The sequence below is a fragment of the Anguilla rostrata genome, chromosome 17, assembly GCF_018555375.3.
Source record: "Anguilla rostrata isolate EN2019 chromosome 17, ASM1855537v3, whole genome shotgun sequence".
NCBI lineage: Eukaryota > Metazoa > Chordata > Actinopteri > Anguilliformes > Anguillidae > Anguilla > Anguilla rostrata.
This window is the reverse complement of record NC_057949.1, coordinates 4,125,356-4,145,889: the sequence shown is the minus strand read 5'-3', so window position 1 is coordinate 4,145,889 and position 20,534 is coordinate 4,125,356. Positions and strand designations below refer to the sequence as shown.

At 40.8% G+C, this 20,534-nt stretch overlaps 3 protein-coding genes and 1 long non-coding RNA gene across 7 annotated transcripts in view; 2 read left to right on the top strand and 2 right to left on the bottom strand.

Annotated features, from left to right (window-relative positions):
- LOC135244255 (uncharacterized) overlaps window positions 1-5,118 on the top strand; it is a 51,363-nt gene extending 46,245 nt beyond the window's left edge. For all 3 annotated transcript variants that reach the window (XM_064316582.1, XM_064316583.1, XM_064316584.1), the window contains 6 exons: window positions 106-261; window positions 574-710; window positions 2,180-2,313; window positions 2,492-2,586; window positions 2,687-2,933; window positions 4,333-5,118. In XM_064316582.1, coding sequence (XP_064172652.1) covers window positions 106-261; window positions 574-710; window positions 2,180-2,313; window positions 2,492-2,586; window positions 2,687-2,933; window positions 4,333-4,418 — 855 coding nt within the window. In that variant the 3' untranslated portion in view covers window positions 4,419-5,118. The remainder of the gene's footprint in view (window positions 1-105; window positions 262-573; window positions 711-2,179; window positions 2,314-2,491; window positions 2,587-2,686; window positions 2,934-4,332) is intronic.
- LOC135244258 (uncharacterized) lies at window positions 4,500-7,682 on the bottom strand. Its single transcript, XR_010326922.1, has 3 exons — window positions 7,177-7,682; window positions 6,769-6,869; window positions 4,500-6,152 (listed from the first exon to the last, which is right to left on the bottom strand). It is a non-coding gene; the product is annotated as an uncharacterized LOC135244258 (long non-coding RNA).
- Window positions 7,683-7,766: 84 nt separating this feature from the next.
- rmi2 (RecQ mediated genome instability 2) lies at window positions 7,767-8,624 on the top strand. Of its 2 annotated transcripts, none has more exons than XM_064316587.1 (2): window positions 7,767-8,190; window positions 8,352-8,624. In XM_064316587.1, exons 1-2 carry the CDS (start codon window positions 7,875-7,877, stop codon window positions 8,495-8,497), a joined length of 462 nt encoding a protein of 153 aa, XP_064172657.1. In that variant the 5' UTR covers window positions 7,767-7,874; the 3' UTR covers window positions 8,498-8,624. The 2 variants fall into 2 exon arrangements, with proteins under 2 accessions (XP_064172657.1, XP_064172658.1); XM_064316588.1 differs by having other exon boundaries at window positions 7,772-8,178.
- A 135-nt stretch (window positions 8,625-8,759) lies between these two features.
- Window positions 8,760-19,504, bottom strand: litaf (lipopolysaccharide-induced TNF factor). The gene is made up of 4 exons (XM_064316585.1): window positions 19,163-19,504; window positions 13,896-14,197; window positions 12,686-12,842; window positions 8,760-11,058 (listed from the first exon to the last, which is right to left on the bottom strand). The coding sequence occupies exons 2-4, from the start codon at window positions 14,191-14,193 to the stop codon at window positions 10,950-10,952; spliced, it is 564 nt and encodes a 187-aa protein (XP_064172655.1). The 5' UTR covers window positions 14,194-14,197; window positions 19,163-19,504; the 3' UTR covers window positions 8,760-10,949.
- Between the last annotated feature and the right edge of the window lie 1,030 nt (window positions 19,505-20,534).

The following is a 20,534-nucleotide window of genomic DNA, read 5'->3' as shown; positions in this document are numbered from 1 at the left end:
AAACATTTTTGCACTTATAAAATGATTTGCAAAAGGTGTAAAAATCCAGTTGAAAAGTTATCATATGCAAATCACTGAACGGTTCTTCCACTTCCTGTCTGTAAGGCATACCCATCAGGCCTTTCAGATCAGCAGGTGCAAATCCTGGGTCCGCTGTCTCGTGTGGCCTCCGTGGGTGACATCAACAAGTGGAACGTCACCACCATCGACAGCCTGGCTGCTCTGATGGACTCAGGAAATGGAGCATGGGAGCCAGCAAAGGTGATAAACAAACATGCTTTCCATGAAGCACACAGTGCTGCACATTCAGGCCTGCTAAAATGTAACCTTAGTTTTATGGCTCCCAAACGCTGTTCAGTTTTAGACCTTCCTCATGGAATGTCACCTTTCACCCTAATATTTGAAAGAAATAATAATTATATATATATGTATATATATGTATATATATATATATATATATATATAAATATTGTGAAATATGACCACGTTTGTGCAGCATAATTTACCCTGATGCCCTGTTTTCAGCTTTTGAACTTTTTCATCAACGTTGTTATTCTTCATGTTCTCTTCCAGAGCAAGGCCATAATCACTAAATACCTGGGGACAGTCGGCAATACCCTGGGAACCCGGGAGCTGAATGCCATAGGCGGGCCGAATCTGTGCTCAGTGCCCACCAGCGTCCTGACGACCATCGCGCTTGACAGCCTGAAGTGAGATCAGCTAATTAACCCTTATTAGTCATCACGCCTGGCAGCCTGAAGTGATATTAGCTAATTAACCCTTATTAGTCATCACATCTGACAGCCTGAAGTGAGATCAGCTAATTAACCCTTATTAGTCATCACGCCTGGCAGCCTGAAGTGAGATCAGCTAATTAACCCTTATTAGTCATCACGCCTGGCAGCCTGAAGTGAGATCAGCTAATTACCCCTTATTAGTTTTAGCAATGAGTCCTTACTGAGGTATAACTATGAGGCCTTATAAAGTTTTGACTATCGGACCTCATAGAGTTTTAACAATGAACCCTTATTAAGTTTTAACTATGAGCCCAAGTTGAGCTTTAACTGCAAGCTCTTACTGAGTTTTTATGGCAAGCCGTTTAAGCTTTTATTCAACTTGTTTTTGATGTCAATTTTAACTAGTAATAACTTGAATACTTGATATTTTAACTAGTTATAATTCTAGTGTTTTTCCCATTCATTTCAATGGGACTTTTCATTTTTGATATCAGGAATTGAATTTTAACTACTTATAATTGGAATTCTTGATAACAAGAACTGAATTTTAAGTAGTTAAAATAGGAATTATTGCTATCACAAGTTGTATTTTAATAGTGAAAATCAGAAGTATTAATTTTAACTAGTTAAAATTCCATTTTTGATATGAAAAATTCTTATTTTAACTGGTTAAGATTCAGTTTTTGATATGAAGAATTCCATTTTTTACTAGTTATAATTGATTTCTTCATATCAAGAATTCCTATTTTAACTAGTTAAATTCATTTCTATATATCAGTAATAGATATGTAAATAAAATGGTAATTGTTTTACATGTTTTTACTGTGGCAGCCGACCATAGTAAGATTATCCGCCACACCGAAAATAACCTTGCTTTTATATATATACATATATATATATATATAGCTTTTGGATCTGTACAATCTTTGCGAGAAACTAATTTATTTTATTTCTGAAAAACAAATAAAATACACCCACATTTTAGATAGTTCCACTTTCAGCATTTTAACCAAGTTTAACGTTAGCTACCTTGCTAATGACACGACAGACCGAGTGTATAATGTTAGTACTGTAGACGGCTGTGAATTTAATAACCATTAAAATGATAAAATACACCCACGCTTTAGCGTTTCAAAGATACAGCATTCCATGGACTGCCAGGACCAGTACTTACTGGGTTTGAACTATGTGGCCGTATTGAGTTAGGAATCAGTTTGACTGAGGATATTGGTTGTAAGTTCCTATCACAGGTGGAACACTGCTGTTGAACCCTTGAGAAGAACATAACCTGAATTGCTCCTGTGTGCAGCGGCACAAACGGATAGCAGTGCCACAATAGCTCTCGATGAAGGTGTCCGCTAAGGTAACGAGCGCTAAACTGTGTAAAATAAAGCCTTGCTAACACTGGCCTTTTTTTTTTATTTTTTTTTTTACATTTGCAGAAACGCCAACCCCTTGAATGTTACGGCTTGTCCCGAGGGGGTCAAGAATGAACTGTTCAGTAAAGCTGCACAAGCCTTTAACTCATCGAATCCCGTTTCCCTGACAACGTACCAGCTCATCCAGCCTTACCTGGGTGAGTGCCAAGATCAACAACCTGTAGCTTGCAGGCCATTTTCAGTTTTTAACCCATAATCAAGTCGGGTACACTATTTTCATTTCTGTGTGCTGTGGCACCACTGCTGTAATCGTCATCTACTGGCTTGTCCTCATACGGTTCTTACTTCATTTGGGTTCCATTTGTGTCTGTTCAGGAGGCGCCCCCAAAGATTACATATTAAGACTGTCAAGATCCAACGTCAGCATGGACCTAGAAACCTTTACCAGTCTGAACTCAAGCATAGTCCCGGTAAGCTGAGATGCGCTCCAGAGTAGCAGAACCCTAATGTGTGCTATTTTCACGGACCAATATGGCCCTTTGCTAACATGATGCTCCTTTCCGCTTTAAGTCTCTCAATGTGATGGATGTAAAAACACTGCTGGGAGCCAATGTGGATGACCTAAAGACCTATGAGAACATGACTATAATCCAAGCCTGGATCAGGAGTCAGGATCAGTCGGCACTGGACTCCTTGGGCCTTAACCTGACGGGTGGACGAGCACCTGCGACTACAGCCAGATCACCAACAAGCGCAGCACGCCCAGGAAACACAACTTCAATCAAGACAACTACAAAACGCACTACTACAGCATCTGGTAAGATGTCCTCACCAATGACATGTTTATAATGGTGATCTTAATAATGCTACTATGATATTTGTATCCAGATATTTGTATCCACTTTTTTATCCAGCCATGAAAGGTGCTGCAAATCGCACAGGATAAACCATCTGCCAAACAGCATTATCAGAATAACCCTAATCATAATCATAATAACGCTGTCTTAATGCTGACCATTTTTAATAAGGCACTCAAAATGGAATATGTTGTGTATATTGAGTCAAGTGAGAGGCTAAATGCAAACATTAAATGCAAATATCTTTGATTCCTACAAGTACAGTGGAGACCTCCCACAATCCCGTGGAGTTATTTTTGTAGCAGAAGTCACAAATCTGTAAAATTGATTTGCATATCTGTGCAACTGATTCACACATCTGTAGAATGGATTCACAAATCTGTAGAATGGATTCACAAATCTGTAAATTAATTAAAGAATACATGCAAGAACAGATGCAAACAAACAGAGCAAAGACAACTCAGTAATTACAACTTCTCAAAACTGCAGATTCAGCGCTTTTGAATTTTGCTCCAAATCTTGCAGTGAACCTTGAGCAAAAGATTCACAAACTTGTAAAATGCTAACTGTAGAAAGCTAATGCGCTGATGGGGGAGGGGGGAGGGGGTCAATGCCGGTTCTTCCAACCAATCAGTTGAGCAGATTCAGGATGATGCTGTATTGCCGTTACTTTACTTTTGAGATGTAAATCTCTCATCTCTAGCCAAATCCTAAAATAAGAAACTCAAGAAAGGCAAGGAACTCAATGTGGAGAACCACATGTTCTGTCATATTTCTACAGAGAACAATGTGACGGATGACAACATCACAGTGCGCAATACATGCAACAGCCAATATAGAACAATATAAATTTATGCTGCTTTCTCATACTTTACCAAGACTTGGCAGCATCAGCTGGAGCAATAATTTTTAATCTAGGACAGGATATTCCATCTAAATTAGGAATCGAGCTTGCTAACATTCATGCTAGAATTTGCAAGAAAAATTGACATTAGCTAGCTAACCTGCTGTAGGAACAGTTTGCCAGCTACTCAGCTTGTTGGCTGGTAATGAGCTTAGCACTGAGTATAGGCTGCTGTATATTTCAATGAAAAACTTGTGGAATCTCCAAGTTCAGTTGAATGGAGTAAAACAGAAAAAAAAGTTATTGTTTTTTACTTTAAAAATATTTTAAACACAGGAAACCTTATCATGAGAAAATGTTCTCCATTTTGACAGACTCAATGTATTATTTCCATGAAATGTTTTGCAGTGATGTTGGTGTTGAACCAGCCATGTGAAGATGTATTTCAGGAAGTGTTATGAGCATGTAGGACAATCTATTGAGTAACTCTTGTAATTTTTTTGTTGTTGTTTCAGGTCATGACGGAACAAGCCCACCTTCCGCTCACCAACTCTCTCTGTTTTTGGGTTTGATATTTGTTGTACTGCAACTGTTGAAGTAATTTTAAGAATGAAAATCTCAAATGAATCAATGAATCTTGTATGTTTCCGTCCTATTTAGTCTATGTTTAATGTCAGGTTGTTAAGTAGGTGTAGAGGCTGGCAGATTTCTGTAATCACAAATGAGCACAGCTTGTTTTTTGCTTTTTACAAAAACCTCTCACCTCAATATTTTATCTTATGGGTATTTTGATATTAAATTGAAGATTTTGATTGGGAACTATTGTAACCACGAATTTATATTTTTATATTGATTCCTATTTATTCTCTTCTAGAATGTGGGAGTTTGGGATGCTCAATGCACTATGTCAACACTTTTATTTATTACAATAGAGTGAAGACTTCCATCAGGAAAAACCTTTTTTCTTCTCAGGGAAAGACTATTTTATAACATTGTTTAACTACAATGTTTTTCTACTGAAAGTATAGTCATTCTTGGATCAAAATCTATTTATCAAAATCAAAATCTGTGTGTTTTTGTGTCAGTACATTAAGGTATGAAATTTATTGATTTTAATATTTTACGTGAAAAACAAAGCCTAGATTCTGCAGCTTGCCATACAGAGAAACCTTTTAGAGCATACACAGAAGGGTTTTTAAACATCTTTTTAACAGTTTTAAATAGAAACACATACTCACTATCAATGACTCACTTATAATGTATGATCACTAAAACAAAATAAACATTGTTGTAAAATAAAACTTGCACATGGTTTTTGTGATTTCATAGGTTTGGGGTTGAGGTCAATTCAGAATTTAGAAGTTGATTTAATTCTAAAATATGAACTGTAATTTCCAATAAACCTCCAGCATTCCGATTTCAAATTTGAATTGGAAAGAAATTCTCATTGATGGAACCTAAAAACCTTATTCGTTTTCACAATCATTCCTCATGCCAGTTTGCAAAATCATCTCATCACGGTCTTCAGATGGACAGATATTGACCATGAGCTGGTGTAAGTAACTTTCAGCTCTGCCTAGTGTTATTTCTCTCTCCTTTCCTCCAGAATCCCAGCAACTGCCGTTAATGGGAAACATTTCTCACTGAATGTTCACACCACAACAGTCCTTGAGACATTTATACCCCAATTTTCCAGCCCAGGAGAGCTGTCAATCAAACCTTGCTATCATTTCTCATTGTGTTCCTTCACAGGGCCAGAAATGAGTATCTCACTCCAGCCTAGGCTCTTATTGTCAAAGGAAAATGAGCAAATACTCTCCTCTCAAGGGATAAAGACACAACTGACAGGTGGATAAAACAGAACATAAAGTAACAGGCAGAACAGAATAGCACAGATTAACAGTCGCTTCACTGTGGTCAAAAGGTCCCAAAGTTCAAAACCAATTGCCCCCTGCTTTTTCAAAATTTGCCAATCAGAATTATCAGCACGTGAGAAAGCTGATGATCAGGATTTTAGACACATATAACAGATTACTCCAAATAGTATACCAAGGGATTTCGTCATCACTAATGGATAGATCTTTATCCCACACAGTGAATTGCAAGGGGTCTGCAGGAGGCTCAAAGGAGAAATGTACAAAGAGTTGAGATTAAGCCCCTTGTTCCATTTCTCCTGTCCAGTTTGACATGTACTGCATGTGTAGGGAGCTCTGTACCCCAGGGGACCCCGCAAGCAAAGATAAAAAATAAAACGGCGTGCCGTGTAGGTCATATTGCGATTCTACATCCTGGGAATGCGCAGCGGCCATTTTCCTCAAAGACGTCCCCAGCCTCTCTATTGAGGGAATGAGAAACGAAGGGAGTTGGTTAAAAGTGTGTAGTAATGAAAAATGGGAGTGGATAGATGCCATTAGCCATTCCATCAGTTCCTGTGTGTGGTTTGAATGGGTGGAGTTCAATTTATGACTGGGCTCTGAGCTATTGAACTGCTACGTAATCAATACTCCTCTTGACCACCCTTGTGTTCAGCAAGACACCTTATCAGGATCTGAAGTTATGACCTGCTGTCTGTCATTGTGTTGAGAAGTGGTCAGAGGAGATCTCCGGATGGGACAGTGTACAGCCAGACCTCGGCATGTCACAGTCCAGCACAGGGGACCACATACAATCAACCCACCCCCACAATAACATGAAGGGCATTAACAATTAAACAACATTAACCAAACACAAAATGGCTACGGTGCTGTACATCCATCTTACAAACTGTTGCAAGATTAAACATGTAAAGCTATTAAGGGCATGGGTTGACTGGATGTGGGTAGTCTGATCTCCTGAACAACATTACATTACAGGCATTTAGCCGACACTCTTATCCAGAGCGACTAACAAAACTTTTACATTGCATCCATTTATACAGCTGCATATATACTGAAGCAATGCAGGTTTCGTACCTTGCTCAGAATTACAATGACAGTGTCCTATCCGGGAATCGAACCTGTGACCTTTAGGTTAGAAGACCTGTTCCTTTTACCCTTTATACTTCACTGCCACCCTAAAAAGACAAATTAAGTAAAGAGAATATTTTCCGAGTACTTATCTCAAACACTATGGTGTTTGAAACATAAATAAACTGTAAGACTACTCCCCTCTACCACCATGCAAGTCACAACGATACAGGGATCTTTCTGCCATTTTGGATGTTCATTGTCAAATCATAAATATATGAACAAGTAAAAGAAAGATATGTTGGTAGTGAAATGAAGCCTGATTCTATAAAGGCATCACCTCAGATACATCATTTGTGATTTTAGGGACAATTAATCCTTAAAATAGGGGGGAGGAGACAGAATTAGGCTTACGTTAGAATTCCTCATTATATTGCTAAAGATATTCTACAATATGCTTTAGAACCATCACTGAAACGTCTATACAAACATAGGCTACTTAATGTAACGACATAAATAAATGTCACATTACAGTGTATGACAACGATGTCATAAATTTACTAAGCTGACATTCCTAACTGCTAGTCGAAAACAGAGGACAAGTGTGCTTTAAGCTCTCATAAATTGACAGATTTAAAAAATAAAAAGAAAAAAAAACGAATTCCAGCAGAGCATGAGCGCCTAATGTGTTACTTGGAGGAGTTTGGAGCTTCGCTGCGGCACAGTTCAGAGTGCTTAGCGGAAGTAGCGTAGTTTCGCAAAAGATAAATACTGACTACCCTAAACAATAGTGTGAGTTTGTATTCTCTTGTTCTCCTCCATTTCTTCAAGGTTTTTAAGTGAAAGGGGCATCCCAGCCGCCTCCAACTCCGCCGCAACTATAGACTGTACTGCTAACTCCTCCATGTCGTTCTCTTCCTTATTTCAGAAACTGTCCCAGTTTGGTCTGCCCAGGCCGCAGTTCATTGGCTCAGGCTTTTGTCATTTCCGCCTATATCAGGCAAGCCAACTGCAGACCAATTTCTACTCGAACACGCCCAGTCTTTCCTTTACGCGCGCTGGCACTACTCTCAAAATGGTATGTGGACGTTAACATAAGATTCCCCCGTATTATGGATGTTCCCGTGAAGTCTCCGGGCGACAAAAAACGAAGTCCTCCCATCAAAGTTCTCTCCAGTCAGCTTAGAGAGGGTAAAGTACATTTCGGGCCGAATGGGAAGATCGAGTGCACTATAAAAAGGCTGGGGCAGCGGAATACGAGTCCGCTGCGGGAGGTGTCAGTGGTGTGGATGCAGGGGACTGTGTTGGAGGTGAAATCAGACCACAACACCACGGTGACGCTCATCGACGAGACCGGGACTTTCATGGTCATTGGCGCTAGTAGCATTCCACAGGGGAAATCTAGTGTCCTCTCCGGTGAGTTCACAGGTTCGTTAACGAGCCGGTAGCAGTTTCACTTTTCAGGCTTTAGTAGTACACATATTATTTTCATTATCGCAGTGTGTGCTTATTCTACGAAAAAGACCAGTTTACGATTGGATAGGATCTTGTTCGTGTGAAATGACTGCGAAAGTTTTGTTACTCTCCAGGCAAATACGTAATGGTGATGGGTATTCTCCAGTCCTGCACCCCGGAGCCAGTTCTCCGTGCGGTAAAGATGGCAGACCTCTCAGACAACCCGGTTCACAGGAACATGTGGAAGTTTGAAGTGGAGGACCTACAGCAAACCTTGTAATCAGCTCCAGAATAGTAACCGTAGGGCCTGTATTATCCCAGCGCTCTCGTTAATTGATGTAAAAACCCTTGTACATATTTACCAACCTTGTTTAAAAAAATAAAAATAAAAAATTGTCGTACTTAAATTTTGTGAAATATGTAAATCAGTATATCCAAATTTGTTTATACCTAAAACTAATCTATCTGGTCTTTATTGACGAGGAAGAACAAAACTTTGCAATTAGGTGGTGAGCCAACACAAGTCAAAATAAAAACATGCATCTATAAAATTATATTTATTTGTGTGCAAGAAAGTTTCTGTTTACACTGCCATATTAAACAATGGTGAACAATGGAAAAGTGAACATTAATGACACAAATACATTTATGGGAGCCAGTAAAAAAACATGGACCCAAACTATATAAACAAACAATCGTGAACTACATTAACATTTAAAGTCTGGTGTCAGGTACATTTAATATTTTTGCCATTAACTGACTTTACTAGTCCTAAAAAAAGAAGTGATTTTGTTGCACTTCATCTCTTTGCTTAATCTATTTAATAGTCTTATGTGGAAAACAAGACAGTATTCATATTGAGAAATTAGAAAATAAAAAACAGCAGCTTCGCCAGTGGGAAACAAGGAAATTGAGTAACTCTTAACATTGTTTAGCTGTATATCTTACCACCACCAAAACTGCATGTCATTCTAGTCAGCATCCCTCTTTTGCTCATTTTTAAGACCCACTTCATATCAGGCTGGCCTGCACCCATGTCACTGAAATTTCAGGTACACTGTAATGGCCAGTAAGTGCAATGACACTGCTGTGGAACACTCTATGGTTGCGCGGGTTTTGTAATCGTATAAAGGGTGAGGGCTGATTCGCGGTTAATTTAGAGTTGGGTTTAGGATGCGTGTGAGCAGAGGGGTGTGCTATGAAGTGGCATTATGGGTTTCACAAGCTAACTTAAGCTTTAACCCTGGGTTTGGCTAACCTGGTCTGGAAGAGGTTCTGTTCAGGCTATCCGATTGAAACAAATAAAGTATCGTCCTCGTGTAGGATCACAGCGTTTGGGGTGTTTTAAAACGGTGGAGATTTTGAGACCTGGGGTGCATTCCAGCCACTTATTTTTTTACCTTCTTGCTTCCTTTCCTAGTATGGAAGGCCAAATGGGACAAAAAAATACATGAAATTTACATCTGGAATCATGTGATGTCACATGGGCACATTCCAATCACTCATTTTATTCGCCATTTGTCTCTGAGGTCCTTGACTGACCCGCAAATCGATCAAGGTGCGCCATCTTTGAGGACATTCCAATGTCCTAAATGCTCCTCCAAGGAGCTAGGAGGCTCCTGAAGAATTCTGGAGCAAGGAACCACGAGTGCATCCTTTGTGGAAATATTTTTTTGGAGTGTGTGACGTATAATGATCGACCTGTGGATCCACTTGACGTTGACACCGTGTGATTCCATATGTCAATTTCGCGTATTTTCAACTTATTTGGCCTTCCACACTACGTGATAGCCCAATATTTTACAATCCACCCCATTATCTCATAAATAGCTGCATATTTTTAGGAGGCGCTCCACCCTAACTTCACAGTTTAGATTACTATAATATAATAATATTATGATTAATAATAATACATTACATTACAGGCATTTGGCAGACACTCTTATCCAGAGCGACGTACAACAAAGTGGTAATAATAATAATAATAATTGAATTTATATAGCACTTCTCAAAACACAAAACATTATAAAACTGTCAACTATTTCTAACTGTACTCTTTTTAAATGAAAGCAACATTTTTTGAGATTTTTTAAAAATGTACTCTGTATGTTGCACGTCTTCATTTCACTGAAAATAATTTTGGGAAGAACCTGAATTTCTTTGGAAAAGGCCACCATGTATACATTAAACAGTCTGCTTAAAATTATCTGGCTCTGCTAATTTTCTAAGCATTTTCAAAAATGATCCTTTTCCAATAATATAATCTTCATCCAGTTGATTGAAATATATGTAAAAGTTAAATTCAATAGCACTTCATTAATTGTAATTAAATTACAATGTGTTTACTGTTCATATAGTCAGTTTGAATTCAGTATAGTATTCTGTTCACTCGATTACGTTTTCTTCATTGACACAAGTGCTTAGTTCTAGAAGTTTCTGATGTCCTTGACAGTAGGGCAGGGGAGCACAACAAGGGAAGATCCGTTTCAGGATTTTGTGCCAACTTCTGCTCGTATTATTTAATTAATTTAATCATATCTTGATGTGGCATTTGTATAAGCTTCAGCTACAGACGCAGACTGCAAGTGTATACTAAACATTTTACTCTGCTCAAGTAGAAGAGCGAACCGTCAGTATATAGGGGCATCAGAAAACAAAAACTAAGGTAACTGGTTGGAAGGAAAACCAGCATGCCTGGTAGGACCGGAGTTGTGCACCCCTGCTGAAAGGCATTACAGGCGTCTGTACACTCCCAGGACGTTGTGGCAGTTTGGGCAGCAATGTTTCACATCCTTCAGACTGTCCGCACAGAATGGAATCAGGCAACATCCGTAGATACAGCTAGAATACGAAAGGAATGGTTCAGCATAATCAGACAATGTAGTATAGGAACAATAACAATAACAACCATCAACAGTTAAAGCATAATTCCACGTTTTTACCCCAACCTGGGCCATTTTTGTAGCACTTTCCATCATTCCTATTGATTCTCACAGTATTTTTTTCAGCCGCTTCATCGTTAAGGGTTTGGTACAGCCCACCACACAACATATTTTCGGCATTTTAATAATTTGTAAATCTTCTGACTGCTAATACTATCTCTATGGAACACGATGGATTGTTTTCCCCCATCTGGGGGCGTGGCCTATTCTTGCATTGTTTCCATGATCATGGCTGACCCCGCCCCTTTCATGTTGACAGTTAGGCAGAGTCCTTTTGAAATAAACACACAAACGAATACGAGTGGAAATGAATTTGCCTTGAAATAAATACGCAAGGAAATTAATAAAAGAGCAAATGTGCAAAGTGTCGGTCAGGAATAAAAATGTCATGAAATAAGAGACATACAATGATTAATATAATTAATGAATGATATAATGTGCTTCCCTAAATATATGAATATAGGGCAGACAGTAGGATAACAGGTTTAAATTGGACTTGTTAGAGGTAAATTGAACCTGTATAGTATCTTGATATGACCCATAGACGCCGTTGCAAACCAACTGACATGGAAAAACCTCTAAAAAAACTAAAACCTTGATGCCTAAAATCAGAACCAAAAGGAATGATGGAAAATAAAACCCAGGTTAGAAAAAAACATAATTAACCTTCAGCTGCCAAATAAAGGAAACACTTGAGTAACTGAAGAATACAAAGTATATTGAAAGCTGGTGCTTCGAAATATTATGTGGTTAATTAAGCAAATAACATCCCAGTATGGTGATTGTTGTGTAGAACAATGCTAGCAGATGCAGTTGCCCATTATTTCAGCCACCACGGCTAGAAGAGAGGGTGGTTGCTGTGGCAGGTTTGACTAACTTTACCCCAGGATGTCCTGTAATTTTATTTATTATGTATTACTCCTGTTGTTCTAATCCAGCACAAATCTCCCATGTCTGTAATCTTCACAGATTAGAAGAGTGAAAATTCAGCCCAAATCCAGCCCGAAATGCCTACTGTTTTTGAGTCAATCTCATACGTCTGCAGATCATACTAATCTCATGTGAATAGCAATCTCTGCATAAGCTATTTTTTCCACTTGAATTTTGGTTCCAATTATCTTTATTTTCACACCTTCACCAGTCACCCCACTGACTGGGGTGAAAATGCAGGGAATCCCTTACGATTGCTCCGCTGCAATTACCCACATAATTACAATGAAATGCCACTAAAATAAATAACACGTTGCAGGACCTCCTCAGATAAAACTTACCCCATGCAGAAAGGGCTTCTGTTGGACAGTTTGTTGAGAACTTTACAAAGAGGGACCCTACAGTTGCTGTTTCCTTTATTTTCACAGTTAACTGTATAACAGTCAAAATATCAATCACGCTAATTAGAATCGCCATTAGTTATTGAATTGAATCGAAATTTTAACTTGTCACTTGAAAAACACTCATGGAAAACTACGGGGAATTTTTCCAGTTTCTGAATGGGATTTCAGTGAAGCTCGGAGTGTTGCGCTCACCCGAAGAAGGACAGGGCCAGGCAGCTGAGCCAGGTCATGGTGCCGCTGTGGTACTCCATGCGGCTGAGCACGAACTGCGCGCAGGCGGGGCAGTGCACCTGCACGGGCCTGTCCCCAAAGGCCACACCCGGCTGCACGTAGATGGTCTGCACGGACACTGAGAGAGGGACGCGCGAGAGCTTACCGACGCGTTTGGCAAACTCAGCGACAGCGTTTATGCGGCCCACACTGTCCAGCAAATACACTCCAACACCGTGTAAACTACAGATCCAAGTTTGCTCTTTTAGCAACGGCACCGTCAACGTCTGGTAACATTTTTGCCATTAGACCAGTGACCACAAAATGGGAAGGAAGATTTAATTACAATTCGATTTGGACCAATTGAAACACACAAATATATGATGGGTCTGCAAAAGATTGAGCACCCCCAGACAAATTGCATGGTTTCTTGATTTTCTAAGTGAAAGGAAATGAATATAACCTCTGCAGGGTACCAACATAAACGTGGCATATTTCTGTAATTTTGAATGCACAATTCTTTTTTATTTGCGTATTACAACCTATTGAAGATGTGGCATGTGCAAATGTTTGGGCATCTTGTCAGTAAGCACTTAATATATCAACAGAATTGCAGACTGTTGCAAACTTCTGCACTGAAAACACAGAAAAATCATCTGCTGTTTCCCAAACAGTAAAACCGGGTTCACTGTTCCTTCAAAACAAGAAAAAGATAGAAAAAAAAGATTAAGCAGATAAAATCTAATTGTGTTATGTTTACATTTGCACCCTGCAGAGGTTGTATTAAGTTCTTTTCACTTAAGAGATTCAACAAAACATGTTTGACCAGGGCTGTCAAACTACTGCATACACTGCACACACAAACACTATACAATTAAAGGAAAAACACGCTAGACACTTACAAATCTAAACACACTATTCACAGACACTATGCACAGAACACACAGACACTCTCACGCTCACTCACACCTATGTATGGGTCATGCTTGAACTGCAGTGGCATGTGTACTTTGCAGCATGAAAACCAGTTTAAAATAAAGATTCATTTGATATATAAAATTGTTAATAATCTAGGTAGTTAATAATGCAGGACCATACAAATTGACATGGGGAGCACATCACCTGGGCAGAACCTAAACGCTGAAACCCTTAACATCCAGTACAGGCAGCAGCAGAGGGTAGAAGAACTTACCCACAGGGCTGGTGACAGGGGGGCCAACAGGCTGAGGAGGGTACGGGCACTGAGGCACCTTGGCGTAGCCTGGAGGAGGGGGGGGCCCGGAGGTGTAACCCTGAGGAGGGGGGGGCCCAGAGGTGTAACCCTGAAGAGGGGGGGGCCCAGAGGTGTAACCCTGAAGAGGGGGGGGCCCAGAGGTGTAACCCTGAGGAGGGGGAGGGCCCAAGTGGTAATGAGGAGGGGGAGGGGTTACCATGGTTTCTTCATAGGAGGGGGGCTGCGGGAACTCCATAAGTGGCGGCGCAGTTGCCATGGCACTGAAAAACAAAGGAAGACGTACTTAATGTGAAGAAACTGGAAGAACATGGCACCAGGGTGGCAGCTTCAGCGCACAGCGAGTACAGTAACAGAGTGGCAGCTTTAGACACAGCGAGTACAGTAACAGAGTGGCTGCTTTAGCACACAGCGAGTACAGTAACAGAGTGGCAGCTTTAGACACAGCGAGTACAGTAACAGAGTGGCAGCTTTAGCACACAGCGAGTACAGTAACAGAGTGGCAGCTTTAGCGCACAGCGAGTACAGTAACAGAGTGGCAGCTTTAGACACAGCGAGTACAGTAACAGAGTGGCAGCTTTAGACACAGCGAGTACAGTAACAGAGTGGCAGCTTTAGCACACAGCGAGTACAGTAACAGAGTGGCAGCTTTAGCGCACAGCGAGTACAGTAACAGAGTGGCAGCTTTAGCACACAGTGAGTACAGTAACAGAGTGGCAGCTTTAGACACAGCGAGTACAGTAACAGTGGCAGCTTTAGCACACAGCGAGTACAGTAACAGAGTGGCAGCTTTAGACACAGCGAGTACAGTAACAGAGTGGCTGCTTTAGCACACAGCGAGTACAGTAACAGAGTGGCAGCTTTAGACACAGCGAGTATAGTAACAGAGTGGCTGCTTTAGCACACAGCGAGTACAGTAACAGAGTGGCAGCTTTAGACACAGCGAGTACAGTAACAGAGTGGCAGCTTTAGCACACAGCGAGTACAGTAACAGAGTGGCAGCTTTAGACACAGCGAGTATAGTAACAGAGTGGCTGCTTTAGCACACAGCGAGTACAGTAACAGAGTGGCAGCTTTAGACACAGCGAGTACAGTAACAGAGTGGCAGCTTTAGCACACAGCGAGTACAGTAACAGAGTGGCAGCTTTAGCACACAGCGAGTACAGTAACAGAGTGGCAGCTTTAGCACACAGCGAGTACAGTAACAGAGTGGCTGCTTTAGCACACAGTACAGTAACAGAGTGGCAGCTTTAGACACAGCGAGTATAGTAACAGAGTGGCTGCTTTAGCACACAGCGAGTACAGTAACAGAGTGGCAGCTTTAGCACACAGCGAGTACAGTAACAGAGTGGCAGCTTTAGCACACAGCGAGTACAGTAACAGAGTGGCAGCTTTAGACACAGCGAGTACAGTAACAGAGTGGCAGCTTTAGACACAGCGAGTACAGTAACAGAGTGGCAGCTTTAGCACACAGCGAGTACAGTAACAGAGTGGCAGCTTTAGACACAGCGAGTACAGTAACAGAGTGGCTGCTTTAGCACACAGCGAGTACAGTAACAGAGTGGCAGCTTTAGCGCACAGCGAGTACAGTAACAGAGTGGCAGCTTTAGACACAGCGAGTACAGTAACAGAGTGGCAGCTTTAGCACACAGCGAGTACAGTAACAGAGTGGCAGCTTTAGCGCACAGCGAGTACAGTAACAGAGTGGCAGCTTTAGACACAGCGAGTACAGTAACAGAGTGGCAGCTTTAGACACAGCGAGTACAGTAACAGAGTGGCAGCTTTAGCACACAGCGAGTACAGTAACAGAGTGGCAGCTTTAGCGCACAGCGAGTACAGTAACAGAGTGGCAGCTTTAGCACACAGTGAGTACAGTAACAGAGTGGCAGCTTTAGACACAGCGAGTACAGTAACAGTGGCAGCTTTAGCACACAGCGAGTACAGTAACAGAGTGGCAGCTTTAGACACAGCGAGTACAGTAACAGAGTGGCTGCTTTAGCACACAGCGAGTACAGTAACAGAGTGGCAGCTTTAGACACAGCGAGTATAGTAACAGAGTGGCTGCTTTAGCACACAGCGAGTACAGTAACAGAGTGGCAGCTTTAGACACAGCGAGTACAGTAACAGAGTGGCAGCTTTAGCACACAGCGAGTACAGTAACAGAGTGGCAGCTTTAGACACAGCGAGTATAGTAACAGAGTGGCTGCTTTAGACACACAGCGAGTACAGTAACAGAGTGGCAGCTTTAGACACAGCGAGTACAGTAACAGAGTGGCAGCTTTAGCACACAGCGAGTACAGTAACAGAGTGGCAGCTTTAGCACACAGCGAGTACAGTAACAGAGTGGCAGCTTTAGCACACAGCGAGTACAGTAACAGAGTGGCTGCTTTAGCACACAGTACAGTAACAGAGTGGCAGCTTTAGACACAGCGAGTATAGTAACAGAGTGGCTGCTTTAGCACACAGCGAGTACAGTAACAGAGTGGCAGCTTTAGCACACAGCGAGTACAGTAACAGAGTGGCAGCTTTAGCACACAGCGAGTACAGTAACAGAGTGGCAGCTTTAGACACAGCGAGTACAGTAACAGAGTGGCAGCTTTAGACACAGCGAGTACAGTAACAGAGTGGCAGCTTTAGCACACAGCGAGTACAGTAACAGAGTGGCAGCTTTAGACACAGCGAGTACAGTAACAGAGTGGCTGCTTTAGCACACAGCGAGTACAGTAACAGAGTGGCAGCTTTAGCACACAGCGAGTACATCAGGACAGTGGCTGCTCTAGCACAGAGTGGCCAGGTTAAGACATAACAGAGGCATTAACAGCTAATACTGAGCTTAAATGGCCAACACTATGTCCAAGAAAGCACTTTTACTCTATATAGCCTATTTTCAAGAGAACTGGAAGTGCACTTCAGTTTCCAACGTTAATTCCTTTGAAAATACAAAATTGTAGGCTATATCTTATGGAGTAAAATATTTTATCATCAGCACCAGTATGTGAAATCGGGTATTAACAAGGGGCAACCCACTTGTGGTACAAACAGCAAAACAGGCCTAGCCTATAGGCTATGTGAAGGTACTGAGAAAAAAGTTCTGCAGTAGAGTTCAGGTTACAGCTTAGTGTGCCATTAAGCTTATGATTTCTGCACATCTGCCTCTTCTTGCTTCTACAGAGACACTATTATCCGCTGTTTGTCCCCCATATGCCAACGGAATATAACAGCAAAGAAAATAAAACACAAACAAAGGTGAAGATATGAGATTACAAACAATTTCACGTTTTATCCCATCGTAAGTTAGTTAGTTCTCACAGAACCAACTTCAAAATGTGGTTCCAGTCAAAACTAATGTCAGTCATCTGCATATATATATGACAATCCCTATGCAATGGTGTCAGAGCTGTCAGACATGACCCAACTTTACTGTAGCACGTTGAAATAGGCTATGTGCTGTTGAAAGGACAGTTCACTTTCTGGGGTTTTAAGCGTGGTAAAAGTTTTTAGCGTATGTTTTCAATCGGGCCACACAGATTTTGTCTGTGATGAAGGACATATTAGATGTTTTCTTAAGTTTCTGATGTCCTGTCAGCTTTACAACGGGGCACCAGAGGGGTGTGTGGTCTAAAACAAGAAAATACACAAAGTAACTCCAAAGCAGCTTGCACAGTGACATTTCACCTCCTGAAAATGTAGATATATGCATGCAACCCAAGACCGCTGCACTCAAGGACAGAAGTTAGCATATTTACATTGATCATTATTTTGAAAATTTTTAATTAAAGGCTATGAAATGAGTCTGTTCATATAGGCTATACAGCCTTTGGAGCCATACAGCAAGTGGTTTTGCAGAGGGGACTGGCTTGCCCCTGAGTACATGCTTATTCAGAGATGCACATAATTTGGGGTTATCAGTCAATTGTGAAAGAGTGATACATTTTTGATCTATCTGCTTCTTAAAGCTGTTCTTTTTAAACTGGTTGACAGATGATTCCCTATTTTTGTGTGTGCAACAAATTAGCAGATGATCTTTACAAATTGTAAATGCTAATCTATTGTTTTGTGTGTGTATAAATAAATTTCAAACTGTTCATAACACCCCGCTTGACCTTCAGTTTGTGTCAGGCTAACGATTTGGTTTTATAATTTCGTAAAACCGAATGACAGTATTTACGTAGGTCGATACCAGCGCTCTTGGAGAAAGTGGGACAACGTTTTCATTTCAACCAGGGTGTCCGACCTTTCACGTGTGCCCTCTGGTCTGTCTGGTTGGTAGCCCATTCATCTTCCATGGAAATTAGGAAGTTTATACATATAATTTAGTCCTGTGCGTTGTATCCATTGGTTTAAAGTTGCGGTAAGTATTCTCTTGACGTCACCTACACGAACCATTTTAGGCAATTCTAGAGAAGGACGCGAGTGAATTTCCCTTCCTTAATCCAGGGGTATCAAATCTTACCCGAAAAAGACCGATGTGGGTGCAGGTTATTGTTTTTAGCAAATAACCAAGACACCCGATTGTACTTACCAACGTCGATTGAAGACCACGTTAGTTAAATAGTCAATAATATGTTGTAGTGCAACCTGCACCCACACCGGCCGTTTTCGGATACGTTTTTACACCTCTGCCTCTAACCAAACCATTAAACCGCAAATACATTTCAAAAAGAAATGGAAAGTGAACCATCCCTTTAACTACAGAATGTGCTACTGTTCTCAAACACTAGCCGGCTATCCAGCAAAGATTTAGCCTAGTAGAATGTAGCAAAAGAAAATTAATATTAAATTAATAAAAGCAAGCCTTCGGTTTTCGGTTGCAACGTTGTACATAACGTTATCTGGTAAACGAAAATAAATGATACGTAACCATGACCGATAGGTTAAGAATCATCACCGGTTTACAGTAGGCTAAAGTGTCACTGAACTGAAAGCTAACTTTTCTAATTGCATACGTGAATAACATGCTGTTTGGCATGTGCATGTAGACTATAATAGCCTACCTAACTCAGAATGGCAGTCACATCTTGAAGCTAATGCCATTATAATAGGTAGTTAAAGTATATGAGCAGATTGTCGAATCCAAAACTTTACTTTCGTTTAGTTCTATTTTGTAAATCATTCGTTTACCAGAAATCAGCCGCCTAGTTACCGACATCTTTTCCAGGAAGTCGCGCAAGCCCAGTCAGTTTGTCAAAACAAGAAAGTATGTAATCCAGCAAACTGTCTTTGCTTACCTGATCCTTCTGTTGAGGTTTTATAATATAGAAAGTCCCAGAAAGTAAGTCCTCTGCTATTTCACGTCGTGCTCTTAAAAGATAGGAGTGAGAAAAATGCCAAAAGACTTGGCCACTTTCATCAAAGTGAAAATGTTACGTAATTTCTTCCTCAAACAACTCGTGGTCACGTGATTTGCTCCGGAATTCTTTACGTTCTTCGTAGCTAAACCCAGTTCAGTGGCTATTGGCTAAACCTGTTGTCTAATCATATAGCCCCGAAAATGGCCTGTACTACAACACCATACACATGAACACATGACTATGATTCAGCTTTACTAGAAATACGGTTACGCATTACACTACTTACTGAATTCTATATATTCAATAATATTAATTGACTATGTTACTAATTATTAGTAATAATGTAGCTCAGCTATCCCTACTAACAAAATGTGGTTGTGGCGACGTACTATTAACGTCCTCTATTGGTCTCGTAACGTTTTCGTTACGTCTCAATTTACGTAGTATTACCGTAAAAACGTAAGACCAGTGCCCCGTCCCGGCCACGTCGCAAAATAACGTTGTGGATACGTAACAGGGCTGTATCTGAATCAGCCTCCTAACTAATGTGTCCTCAAAATACATACGGTCTATTAAGCATACTGCATACTGTTTAGTGTGCACATTTTAGTATGTGATGGGCAGTATGCAAAAATATCCTCCATACTAATTTCCATCTGTGCTGTGGAGGTGTCAATATAGAAATATCATCATTAAGTCCACAGCCTGGTCTTGTACATCCCAAGGGTCTTTGGTTCCAGTATGTGGCCTGAAAAGCTATGCATTAACAACAATACTTTCTATATTATGAATGCAACCATAACTACACTTTCAGCCCAGGGATCACTCTCCCTTCCTTGTGTAATCGAAAACCACATTAAATAATTGTTTACGGTGGAATGTTGAAACTGGAGCATTTCCCTGTTGCCAGCTAATTTAAATGATTGATGTTCCGTTAAATCAGAGGTGCCCTCTTTATCTATGGGCTGGTGTGGATTCAAGGCTTCGTTCAAGTCCATTACAAAAGCATCAGGATACTAACTCATGGTCTTGATTCAAAGGCATGACAGGTGAACCGGGTGGGGTAGAATGAAGGCCTGCATCCACACTAGTGCTTCTCGGATAAGCCTGAACTTGAGTTGAATAGAAGTCATTCCTCTTGGTTTCAGGGTTTTGGCTGGGTGAAAGATGGGAGATAGCAAATGCTGGTCACAAGGGTTCATTAGAGTGAAACAGGGATTTCGCAGAAATGACTTTGCACTGTTAAAAACTAAAAACTGATCTGTACAAAAACGTTAAGTCATTTTCTATCCTCATGACTGGAATGAGA

What these genes read in the sequence shown, in the direction of transcription:
- rmi2 (XM_064316587.1), top strand. Translation starts at nt 7,875, where the DNA reads ATGGATGTTCCCGTGAAGTCTCCGGGCGACAAAAAACGAAGTCCTCCC. An exon ending in CCTCTCCGGTGAGTTCACAG is followed by an intron (nt 8,191 to 8,351) that starts GTTCGTTAACGA and finishes GTTACTCTCCAG; the next exon opens with GCAAATACGTAATGGTGATG.
- litaf (XM_064316585.1), bottom strand. Translation starts at nt 14,193, where the DNA reads ATGGCAACTGCGCCGCCACTTATGGAGTTCCCGCAGCCCCCCTCCTAT. An exon ending in CCCTGTCACCAGCCCTGTGG is followed by an intron (nt 12,843 to 13,895) that starts GTAAGTTCTTCT and finishes TCCCTCTCTCAG; the next exon opens with TGTCCGTGCAGACCATCTAC. An exon ending in CTGGCCCTGTCCTTCTTCGG is followed by an intron (nt 11,059 to 12,685) that starts GTGAGCGCAACA and finishes TTCGTATTCTAG; the next exon opens with CTGTATCTACGGATGTTGCC.